Raw genomic sequence first — 12,257 nt, 5'->3', positions numbered from 1 at the left:
CTATCACAAACAAACAAACTACCTTAAATCTAACAAGATCATGTTTGTGATTGAAAAAGAGACAGTTATTTACAGGTATATCATGCTAAACAACCTCAAATAGACTGAAAATGAGAGGAAATGTGACACTAAATGACCTTGTGTATAATGACAAAATAGAGACAAACATTTTAAGAACATAACATAAGAAAAATGACATAAAATACAATGACAAAATTGCCAAAACAAACCAAAACAAAAAAGTTTCAAAACAAAAATGAACAGAAATATGACACATTACGGTCACACAGAGGTTAAATATCCACAAAAATGTGCAGTGGTGACTAAATGATGGCGTTTATTACATGTGTAGAACAGAATAAAGCCAAAGAAACCATGACGAGACAAAAATAAAGTGATTACAGAGAGTGGGTCACGATGAAGATGAAGACACTGTGCTGTAAACAGTTATTAACATGTCGAGACTCGCAGACGATGTCATCTATAAATAAAATATGTGATTTTCTTTATTTGTGCTTCATTTCAACATGTTTTCATCTTGATAAAGCAGAGTAAAAAAAATCCCTCTTGAGTTTGTTCCTAAAACAGGATTTGACTGATTTCTCACTTCACAAAAAACCCAAAACACTCATATGTAGTTTCACTGTTTTGCCACTAGAGAGCAGCACTGGTGTTTCTATCTGAGCAGGAGCGGGTGAGACAATCCACCACTGACCTCTGGTGGATAACGTCTGACATTGAAAACAAAAACGTAATTGCTGTAGTCCCCCTTTTTTCATATTAATCAACACAACACCCCATTAAGAAAATAACACGTTTTAATAATACCCGTCCCAGAGACACATATATCACATCATGTGGACACTATTTTTTTAAGTTTTGAAATACAAAGTGACGTGTTGTCTACAATTTGGCATACATTACTGACACCAGGTTGTATGTGTTTAAGTGGAAACTCTATTTGAATTAATTCGAAATTAATTAAGCACGAAATATTATGTACTGATGTACTTTAAGTGTCTATCTCTCTTGCTCTCTCTCCGTCTCTCTTCGGGGCGTGTTTTATTATCCTTGTGGGCGGGGCTTCAGTGTTACCTAGCAGCCAGCAGGAGTGATTGACAGCTGAGCGGATTAAATCCTCAGTGAGTCTCAGCTCAGTCTGGACAGGAACAGCTGAGCTCTGGACAGAAACCTCGGGATTTTATCTTTGTTTGTTTGTTTATGTTTATTTTTTGTTTATCCGTTTATTTCTTAGATTGACAGAGTTTTGGAGCCACTTTGTTATTGGGGTTTTCATGGAAGAAGAAGCGACAATAAAAGAGACAGAGAGTCCAGGAAAGTGTGTTTTTATCTAAGGAGGAGCTCACTGCAGGTGCAGGTCAGTCCATTATTTATCTGTGTTTGTGTATGTGTGTATACTTTATATATCTGTGTATATAAAGTAATATAACATGAGTAAAAATAATTATATTACACTTTATACATTAAATATAAAATAAGAATAAAAAAACATTTTACAAGTGTGCGATGGTGCATTCAAGTGTATTTCAGGACAAAATTGTTGTCGATATGACTTTAAATAGATCAAATTTTCAATCAAATAAAACTTCATTGCCCCTTGCGGCTGGAGAAAGTCCACCCCTTCACGTTAGCAAATAAAATATGTGTCAAACTGTAAATAACAAACTTTCATATGATTTTATTGACTTTTTCCCTCAAAAAACATTGAATTTATTTGGGTTTACGGATGTTTCTTTTGAGAAGATGAGACATTTGAGGTGATTTAATGACAAACGAGGTGTTTGAAGTGTGTTTGTATTCATGGAAAAACAACAACTGTCGACTTCATCTTCTCTGTGAGGGAAAACGAACAGCTGGTTAAAGAGCAAAGATTAGAGAAGCTATGAGAACAAAGCAACTGTGTCAACAAACAAAAAACGACGTCCAGAGCCTTTCGTCCAAAACAGACTGCTCTTCGTCATCATCTTCATTATCATCGTCATCATCATCAGGGTTTAAATTAAACCACAATCAGATAAAATGAAAAAAAAATAAATAGGTCAGTAGTGTGTGTGTGTGTGTGTTTAATCCTTGGTTTGTGTGATGGCATGTGACATATCACACAAGTGTGGGGACATTAAATCAAGTGACTCACTCTAATCTATAATCTAATCTAATCTATAAACCTTATGTCGTCTTAAATCTATGGTACCAGACTTTTCCAACAGGAACCGTTTATGTAAACCGCTCACTCTCCCACACCAAACCCCATAGAGAAAATCAGTGATTTTAACATCACAGCACACAGGAGTCGTTGATCCAGTGTGTGAAGTGTTATTTTTGTTAATTTGGTTTTTGAAATCCTTTGATCAGATTGACCTCAGTGACACAAAGTGACCACACAAGGCAGCAGTAGACCAGCAGCTCCTGTGTCCCCGTGAGTTAAAGTCACTGATTTTCTCTATGGGGTTTGGTGTGGGAGAGTGAGCGGTTTACAAACGGTTCCATTCCTACTTTTCGGCAGGTGTTTGTCCCTAACACTGTCCCCATTTAATTGTTGTTTTGAAGATTTGTCCTTAAATGTAGCCAATGACAAACACACACACACACAGACACAGACACATACACACTTGTTGATGGAGGTTTGGGATTAACATCTGTGTCTCATAAACACACAAATCTGTCCTTCACCATCTGGGCATCTAATCTCTCTCTGTCTGTCTCTCTCACTCTCTCTCTCTGTCTGTCTGTCTGTCTGTCTCTCTCTCTCTCTCTCTCTCTCAGGACAACAGTCGACAGGCTCGCTTGTCCATGTGGTCTCCACAGCAGCACAGTGGTACGTACAGTATAGTGGTCATTTCCCTGGGAATTCCTGGAATGTCCTGGAACGCCCTGGGTGCAACTCAGACATACTCGGACCACACTTCCTGTTTCCTCATAGCCACTGACGACCCTCACTTCCTGTTTGGTCCGTTGGCTGTTAATGCTACGTCGGAGATAAAACAGAGACAGAGAAGAGTTTCCTTCTGTTCTCTGGTCACTGAACAACAAGCTCAGGAAACTTTATTTTTTGGCCTGACTCACACATCATGTTTTATGGTGGGCGGGGCTGACACCTGCTGCTGTAGGTGGCTATCGAAAGTTAGCACAGCAGTGTTTGCGTGGCCTTCACCACTGCCAGGATGACGGCCTGGTCCCAGGGCGCTGTTTACTGTCTCTGCTCCTTCCTCACCATGTGAACCTCTGACAGAAGTGTCCTCTCTGTGCGCCCCCTGCAGGCCAGCAGCTGCCCGCTGAACCCAGGGAAGGGGGTGTGATCCTGGGGTGAGAGCAGCAGCGGACGTCCTCTCCCTCCACACACTGAAGTGGAACATGCTGTAGCCACATAACAGCTGGTCAAGATGATGGCCTCAGTGGTTGTCGGGGGCAACCGGAAGACGTCTCTCACACTGAGAGGAGTGGACCCGGAGACCTGCATGATCGTGTTCAAGAACCACTGGGCTCAGGTAATACATGAATGAATGAATGAATGTGCAATCCATCCACACAATTAAGTAAGTGTTTGCCCAATCAATCACCGGACATTATGTTGGTTTGTTGGTTGGTCTGTCGGTCAATCAACCAACCAAAAGATCAACTAGCCAATCGAAGAATAGATCAACCAACCAACTAATCAGTAACCATCCAACCAATTACCTGATGAACCAACAACCAACCAATAGACCAACCAACCAGCCAGCTAGCCAACAGAACAACCAGCCAAACAACCAACCGACTAACAGTTAAAAAAAAAAACCAACCAACCAATTAACCAACCAATAGAAACACCAGCCAACCACCCAACAGAAGAACCAGACAGGCAACCCTCCCACAGAGAAAACACTTCACTGTCGTTTTTTCATCCGATGTTCTATTTGTCCTTTCTGTCTCTCAATCACTTCAGTTTGTCCCTTTTCCCTCATAATGAATTGGCAGACAACGCCTGTGTGTGTGTTCCTAATCCAGACTTTGGCTCTCAAACATAGAATCCATTTAGAACAAACTTCTCTCTTGCTCTCTCTCTCTCTACACCCGCCAAGAAAACCAACACACACTTTGTACAAGAGTATTGTGTGTGTGTGGTCATCTCAGAGGTCAAAGGTTAACAGAAGTCCAGACAGTGCATTGCATCTTTGTCCTTTCATTCATGTATTCACCTTCCTAGAATTAGGAGCAGCAGGCAGCCACTGAGCAGCGCCTGGGGAGCAATGAGAGTTGGGTACCTAACTCAGGGGTACCCCACACCTTGTGGGGACTCAAACCGAGAACCCCCAAGTTACAAGCCAAGTTCCCTTTCCAGTATTTATATAATTAGACATTACAGAAATCAAATGTCAATCCAAATTTTAGACAAAAGTGTTCCATGAATTGATTTGTCAACCACAAACCCTCTGTGAATGTTCTCCCTGTCACCATTTTCCCCAAAGACTATTCTTCCAATCAACCAACCAACCAACCAGTCAGCCAGTCAGCCAACCAACAGAACAACCTGCCAACCGATTAACAGATCAACCAGCCAATTAACCGACCAAAAAAACAACCAACCAACCAACCAAACAAACAACCAACCAGCATCCAACCAACCAATAGAACAACCAACCAACCAAACAACAGACCAACCAGCCAGCCAACCTAAGGATACCTAAAACTTTCTACAAATTGATTGGATGCTGTTCCCGACAGGAGCTTCTTCTTCTGCCAACACAACCACAACAGCTCAAACCAGAGTCACATGATGTCTTCAACTCTGGCTTTGGCTCCTCCCACCCTGACAATCTAACAATTTCATCCTGTCTATTTACTTCCTAGTCCATGTATTGTTCAAAACTGTCAGGAACCTCAAACTGCAGAACCATTTTCTGGTTTCCTTAAAAGGCAGATGATTGGCTTCTGGGAGAAAGGGGTGGGACATGTGATGTCTACATGGACTTTCCCTTCAAAGTAAAGTAAGTGGTCTCTCTCTCTACATCCTTCTTTTGTGCAGGTGGTAAAGATCCTGGAGAAACACGAGCCAGGTCGTAGCAGCACCGGCGCGTTGAGTTTTCTCTCTGGTCATGGTGGTTCCGGAGCCTTACGCCTCGGTCCAATCCCGGCAGATGAAGCCAGTGCCGTCCAGAACTACGTGGAACACATACTATTCCTGCTGATGGAGGAAGAGGCGGGGAAAGGTTAGCTCGCAATAAAACCAAACAAACTCCAGAATTCTTCAAGGTGCCACAGAGTCTGACATGTCCTGGTTTCAGGAGGAGCCATGGGTCCAATCCTGGAGTTTGTGGTTCTGGAGGGTGTGATGGAGAGGCTGTTCCTGTGGAGCCTGAGGAGGCAATTCACCGAGGACATGAAGCTGGAGCAGCTCAGGATGTACCAGATGCTTCTGTCTCAGGCCAAACAGCCTCTGCTGCATCATAAACCGGTTCTCCGGCCTCTCATGATGCTGCTCGCCTCGTGTGCCGGACCTGGAACCGGTGAGGAGCCAGGGACGATGAACCCTCCGCTAGGTTTAAGGGGTTCACGGAGAAGTGTTTTCATGCTGCGTTTCCTCGGCAGATAGTGGCGGTGTGGTGGAGGCGGAGCTTGTCCTCTTGCTGTACCAGCTGTGCGTTGCTCTGGTCAAAGATTCATCAGTGCTCGAACTGTTTTTCCACACGAGTGAAGACCAGGGAGCCGCCAACTTCCTCCTCTTCTCCCTGCTCATACCATACACACACAGGTACACACACACACAAGTGTATATATACACACACGCACACACAGGTGTATATACTTAATACTTAATAAGTATTCACACAGTTAAACACACAGATACATACTCATGTACTTATACACACAGTGTATGTTAATGTATACGTACTGTATGTGTTTGTGTGTGTGTGTCTCAGACAGGGTTCAGTGGGTCAACAGGCCAGAGACGCTCTGCTGCTCATCATGTCTCTGTCTGCGTCTGAGCCTCGAGTCGCTCAACACATCAGTGAGAACACGTACTTCTGTCCTGTAAGTACACACACGCACGCACACACACATGCACACGCATGCACACACACTGATGTCACTCATATTTTTATGAATCAGATCTGTGTTTAAATAATTCTAATAAGTCCTTCCTTCCATTCATTGAAATCTCATTATCACAGTTATGTAATACACTAATGAGCTCATACTTTTCCTCAGGGACTGTGTGTGTGTGTGTGTTTGTGTGTGTGTAATGACCTGTTAGCATATGCTATCTGCACACAAAAATATTAGGGAAAATGGTTGAAAAACATTATTCAAAAAATATAAATAGAAACACAACATTAACACAATAACGTTGTTGGTGTTGGCCATTTTGGCTCCATCACTGCCAGTTACTGCTTTGTTCAGGTAAAAGACCAGGCATGAGCCATGTGTGTGTGTGTGTGTGTGTGTGTGTGTGTGTGTGAGATTTAAACTCATGTGACCTCACTCTGACCTCAATCTCTCCGCACAAGGCAGATTAGTAAATCAGTGTGAGATTGGCTCGAACACAAAAGGGATTAGTAAATCTGCACGTGATTGGTATTGTCGTTGTGGAGACATGCAGATGTTGACCATCACAGAGACTCTTGCGGACATTTAAAGACACTTCATGACATAAAAGACTCTCAGAGACTCCGATATTCAAGACTCTACAAGACTTACATGTTTTTAGAGTCTTCGAGACCTCCAAAACTCAAGACCAAAGACTCTTGCAGACATTTAAAGACACTTCACGACCTAATAGAAACTCGGAGACTCTTCAGGACATATCTTCCTTAAAGATTCTCCAAGACCCTTTTAGACAGAATACTTTTCAAGACTCCCCGAGACCTTTGAAACTCTTCAATACCCTAAAAGTCTCTTCCATATTTACATATTTGACAGGAGCATTAACTGTTGTGAATGTGCTGTGTACAGGTGTTGGCCACAGGTCTCTCTGGTCTGTACTCGTCTCTTCCTGCCAGGCTCCGGGTTTACAGTGAAGACTGGCATTGCCTGGAGCAGGCCGACTGGCAGCAGGTAACCATGACGACCACAAATTTTTTGAAAAAAAAAAAAAAAAGATTTATCTTTTCAAATTCAACGATATTTGGACAAATAACGTCACTGTCACCTCGTGTTCGGGGGTCCACAGGTTCCGGCTCTCGTCCACTTCCTGCATTCACTGGACTTCTGTAGTGCCGTTACCAGGGTAATGTAAACATACAGGCTTTGAACAAAGGCACAGCCAATGAAAACAAACTAGTGTTGCTTTATCTGTGTCTTGCAGGTCGCTCATCCCTCCGTCCGCTCTCAGTTGCTGGGTTACATCTACAATGGCTTCCTAGTTCCGGTCCTGGCTCCTGCTCTGCACAAGGTACTGAACGACACCTCTGTGTTCACTGATAACATGTGTTCATGCGTTCAGACATGCACAAAGGGCTGTACGTGAGAGCGCTAATGTGAGCTCCACCCATTCTTCTCCTGCCAGATACTGTAGTGTCCGAGTGAGTTCCAGAGCTCTTGTGGCTGCACTTCTCACCGGAATGTTCAGAAAATTCTTCTTGTTTATGTTATGAACATGTCGAAACCAAGGCTGCGGTTATCACGTGTAAACATTAAACATTACTATCATGCGTGTATCGACGTTCTTTGGCGTGCTCAGCTGACGGTGGAGGAGGTGATGACCACGACGGCGTACCTGGACTTGTTCCTGCGCTCCATCTTTGAGCCCGCCCTCCTCCAGATCTTCCTGTCCTTCATCCTGCTGCACACGCACGACAGTGTGCAGATCCTTGACACACTGGTCAGCCGGGTCAACACACCTTTCCAGGTAACACACACACACACACACACACACTGAAGGCTGATGTCATTATTCCATATTTGATGAAGTAAGACAGACGTTTTGTATGTCCATCAGTTGGGTACGGTGTCACTGGCCCTGTTCAGGACTCTGATTGGTCTCTTCTGTGAGGACGTCATGCTGCAGCTCGTCTTCAGGTCAGATTTGAACTGATTTTGGTCACACTGATGCTAGCTGCTATGATGTCATCTTTATCCGTTTTATAGTTTGGTACAGTACGGCACGTATTTTCTTGCGTTCTTGAGTACCTGAAATAACCAGCCCCAACCGTTCCATTCTTTGGCACCCTTCCCTTGTGGTACCAAAGTAGAAGGTGCGGTCACGGCAGAAAAACGTCACTCCCTTATTCCTTTATTGCCCACAGTCTAAATAAAGAGCTGCTGGATGTCCTCTATTGTTCTCAGTGCCCGACCATGCCAAACATTTGTGTCCTCAGGTACCTTATTCCGTGCAGCCATCTGACCAGGAAGCAGCTCTCATCCTTAAAACAGAGGGACTGCCACGCCTCCAGCGCCACCTCCTTCCTGCTCCTCATGCCCTCCTGGTGCCCCGTGAACCTCCACAACACAAACTCCCACTCTGAGCACATCCACTGGGCCAAAGGAGCAGGTGAGGACACCTGAGACACCTGTACCTTAAAACCTTCACGTGTACACGTACCAACTTATCTTCTTCGTTTGTGTTAGACCTGTCTGTATCGGACAGCATCGGTTACTGGCGCGGGTCGGACTTCCTGATGGATGTGAACTACCTCCACTACCTCTTTGATGCCCGACAGGCCATTTCCACTTCTCACAGGTCAGTGTGTCTGATATTTAAAGATCAAATCAGGGAAGGAACTTTGCAATAAAGTGGTTCTTCTGGCCACTGAAGAAGGATTATGTCCAATAACGTCAATACTGTCCATGTACCACACCATGTACCTTATCTTAGCTTTGTCCTCCAATCTCGGCACAAAAGGTGAGGTCACACCCTGCAAAGTTAGCCAGTCCATCACAGGGCCACATAGAGACACAACAACACTCAGCACTCACACCTGCGGTCAATTTAGAGTGTCCAATTTGCCTAATCACCCAAGTTTTTGGACTGTGGGAGGAAACCGGGGAGAACATGCAAACTCCATGCAGAAAGGCCCTTGTTCTGACCGGGTCAGGAACCCGGGGTATTCTTGCTGCAAAGGCAAGAGTGCTAACCACTTCACAAGCCGTACAGCCCTCTAGTATTTCATTTGTCCAACTTCTGTATGTGTGATGAGTTTTGTTTGTTTCTCGCAGGGCATGTCGGCTCTGGTCAGCCCCGTACGACGGGATCAACCCTTCGCCTGAGGGATCCCGATCAGACACACCTGGGGGTGACATAAAAGACGGCGAAGAAGAAGAAGACGGCGAAGAAGAAGAAGAAATCATACAGCAAGTCACAAGTCTTCCGTCCTTGGCCATCTCGCCGACCCCCTCTTCTTCAGACAAACAGACAGGAACAGTCAGTTCTGCCCTGGAGTTGGAGTGGGATGATGACATTTTTGCAGATGATGAACCTTCTTCATCAGCGACCACAAACTCGGGGCTCGCAAATGGCGGCGTGACTGTGGGTGCATGTGTGCCGGTGCCTGCTCCTCCTCTACCTCCTCAGCACATCCAGGAGATGAGACGCAGTGCAATCAAGTTGGTGAACGGTTCATACGTAGAGGAATCAGAGTTTCAGGACGACGTTCTGGTCTACGATCTTGTCGCCCAGAAGGACACAAAGGCAGCCATTTTGGAGCGAATCATGGCAGCGAATCAACGCCGAAGCATCAAATATGGCCACAGAGCATCCATGACAATGACGTCGACAGTTGCGGCGATGTTAGCAAAGAGCAGGGGCGAATATCACGGAAAGGAGGTGGAGGAGGAAGATGAGAAGAACAGGTCGGATGTGCGAGGAGAGCAGGAAAGACAAGCCTTCACCAGTGGATTCAACAAAAACAGTCACATCGTCGAGGAATGTGATAACGCTGAGGACGAGCAATCATCTCAGAAAAGCTGCAGCCTGAATAACTTCACGACTGTCAATCACACAAAACAACAAAAACAACATCTGACACCATCCCACCCACTGACAAACACGTTACCCAGCAGCCACAAAGAAGCTGAGCAACGTTCTACTTTCCTTTCTGAAACCACTGCGAGGTCTCTCAGTCTGCCCGACAACAACGGCTTCCTGTCTCAGTACCACGAGCTCATGCTCTCTCTTGGGGCTGAGCCAGACTTTGACGACATCACCGACAACATCAGCACATTCAGGAGGCGGGTCCGAGCCCTCAGGCAGAAACTGGAGGAGGAAGACGACGAGGGGCTTGGAGAAGAGTCATTCTTTAGCTCCTCCTTGGATGACAGCGAGGAGGAAGAGGAGGAGGAGAAAGAAGGAGAGGAGACGAGGAGATATGGAGTTCCTTTTACAGGTTTGTTTCTGTTCACAAATGAAGTGATTTAAGAAGCTTTGAGGGGGAAAAATTCCTGAGAAAAACCATTAAGAGGTTTTTCTTGCATCAGCGCTCTGATACCAGTATAACATGGCCTTTAATGTCCAAGCTACAGCTGGAGAACAAGGGTTCTTTTAGAGGACAGTCTTACATTAGAGAGTTTATGATGCCACAACACATTATCATGATTATTTTCACAATGAATGTCAGAACCTCAAAAAGAAACCAGAAAATATTCACATTTAAGAAGCTGAAAAATCACACATACATTACACTAAAACATTTATCACGTATTAAACCAAGCACATGTTCATTCGCACACTCTGACCTATGGTTTTCCGATGGTGTCTAAGGTCCCTTCATCAGTGTCCTGTTGTCCCGCCTGGAGAACCTTCTGGAAAACTCCATCGCCGTGAACCTGCTGGTCACAGGGATCCTGGCCCAGCTGGCGTCGTACCCACAACCTTTGCTGCGGTCATTCCTGCTCGGCACGGACACAAAACACAACCAGACCAACGTACGCACGCTGTATCAGGTAATCACGTTTACCTAATCTTACTTCTTATTTGTCAAAGAGAGCTTCGTTCACTTACTTATTTATTTTTGTCTGTGTAGGTGTTGGTGTCGGTTCATGATCAGATTGAGCGCTACGTGGCGTCCAGACCAGAATACCCAGGTCTGGTCGCTCAGGCCTGGAGGTTCTTGTTGGCCAAAGACCAGGACAGCAAGTTTAGAGGTTAATGAACTCAAAAACCAAGCTAAACTAGGTGGTACGAGTGGGTGCCGCCCGCCACTGCAGGCGGAGCTAACTGCTACGCTAACAGATGAGTCAGCAGATTTGTTGTTTGGTGTTAAAACCCGAAAAATGGCACCCTCTGCTGGACCATGTGTCCATCACTTTAGGTTGTACATTTCAAGCTTTAACAGGTTTTTATAGGTTATAGTTTGGACGAATAAATACATTTGGGAAGCTTCTGCTAAAGGAGCAAGAACAGGGAACAGTTTCTTCTTAACAGTATTTCTTGTGATATAATGACAAAGGCGTAAGTCCACCCTAAATCTTTTTTTAAGAAAAGTTTAGATGGAATTTCAGATGATCTGGCAACTATACAACAAGCAGTTTTGTCGTCATATTACTAAAGTGGCAGCAGATTTACAAGCTAGTTTGCATATTCTCTCTCTTAAAACACAAAGACTTTGTACTTTCTCATGATTTACCTTTAGTATCACGTGTCCTCATGTCCCGCAGAGTCCCTGGAGTCTCAGGGCGGCGCCAGCGTTGTCCCCCAGGAGCCTCGTCTTCCCAACGGCTCTGTGAGGAACTGTGTGGCCCCGCCTCCTGTCAGCGCTCTGCCGCCGTGCCCTGCGATCCCACCGCAAGCCAAGAGCCGAGTGTTCGCCATCGTCCTGTATGCCGAGTTTCTCAAAGAGCTCGCCGCCGTTGCCCAGGAGCACAGCGTCGCTCTGGACTGTTCTGAAAACCAGAGGCCCTGAAAAACAACAGCACTAAACACAAATAATCTGATTCACCGACCAGATTATGGAGGGTCTTTGCATAGATTTGTACAGTACATATATATATATTCCTGGCTGCACTTGAATATTTCCATTGTATTTATGTTAACGAAAGTTATTTGTCTACACATTTGTCGGGTCAGTGCAAATAGTTTTCTACACTTTATTTCTTTAATCTTTAAAAAATAAAATACCCGATGATGTTAATGGTCTTAAACCATATTCCGACGGGATTAGTTTTACATGGAGAGGTGAAGGTAAAGCGTCTCAGGTCAGTGTGTTTATGTTGACGTTAAAAGTCAGATTTTAGTCAAAGACGAAGACAATAATTCGGTCACGTAAACACTTCAGTCTGATTATAATCAAGCTAGTCTTAGTCGGACTAACATACCTGGATGATGT

General features: G+C 44.7%; 1 protein-coding gene across 1 annotated transcript; it reads left to right on the top strand.

The window, feature by feature from the left end:
• Positions 1–1,156: 1,156 nt before the first annotated feature.
• On the top strand, positions 1,157–12,257 carry LOC131456307 (FHF complex subunit HOOK-interacting protein 1A-like). Its single transcript, XM_058624552.1, has 18 exons — positions 1,157–1,378; positions 2,785–2,836; positions 3,279–3,506; positions 5,024–5,207; positions 5,283–5,504; positions 5,587–5,749; positions 5,919–6,030; positions 6,952–7,053; positions 7,169–7,225; positions 7,304–7,390; positions 7,679–7,846; positions 7,937–8,016; positions 8,316–8,488; positions 8,566–8,677; positions 9,154–10,319; positions 10,694–10,875; positions 10,956–11,076; positions 11,590–12,257. The coding sequence occupies exons 3-18, from the start codon at positions 3,402–3,404 to the stop codon at positions 11,832–11,834; spliced, it is 3,279 nt and encodes a 1,092-aa protein (XP_058480535.1). The 5' UTR covers positions 1,157–1,378; positions 2,785–2,836; positions 3,279–3,401; the 3' UTR covers positions 11,835–12,257.

The sequence above is a fragment of the Solea solea genome, chromosome 3, assembly GCF_958295425.1.
Source record: "Solea solea chromosome 3, fSolSol10.1, whole genome shotgun sequence".
NCBI classification, from domain to species: Eukaryota; Metazoa; Chordata; class Actinopteri; order Pleuronectiformes; family Soleidae; genus Solea; species Solea solea.
This window is presented reverse-complemented; position numbering and strand designations above follow the sequence as displayed.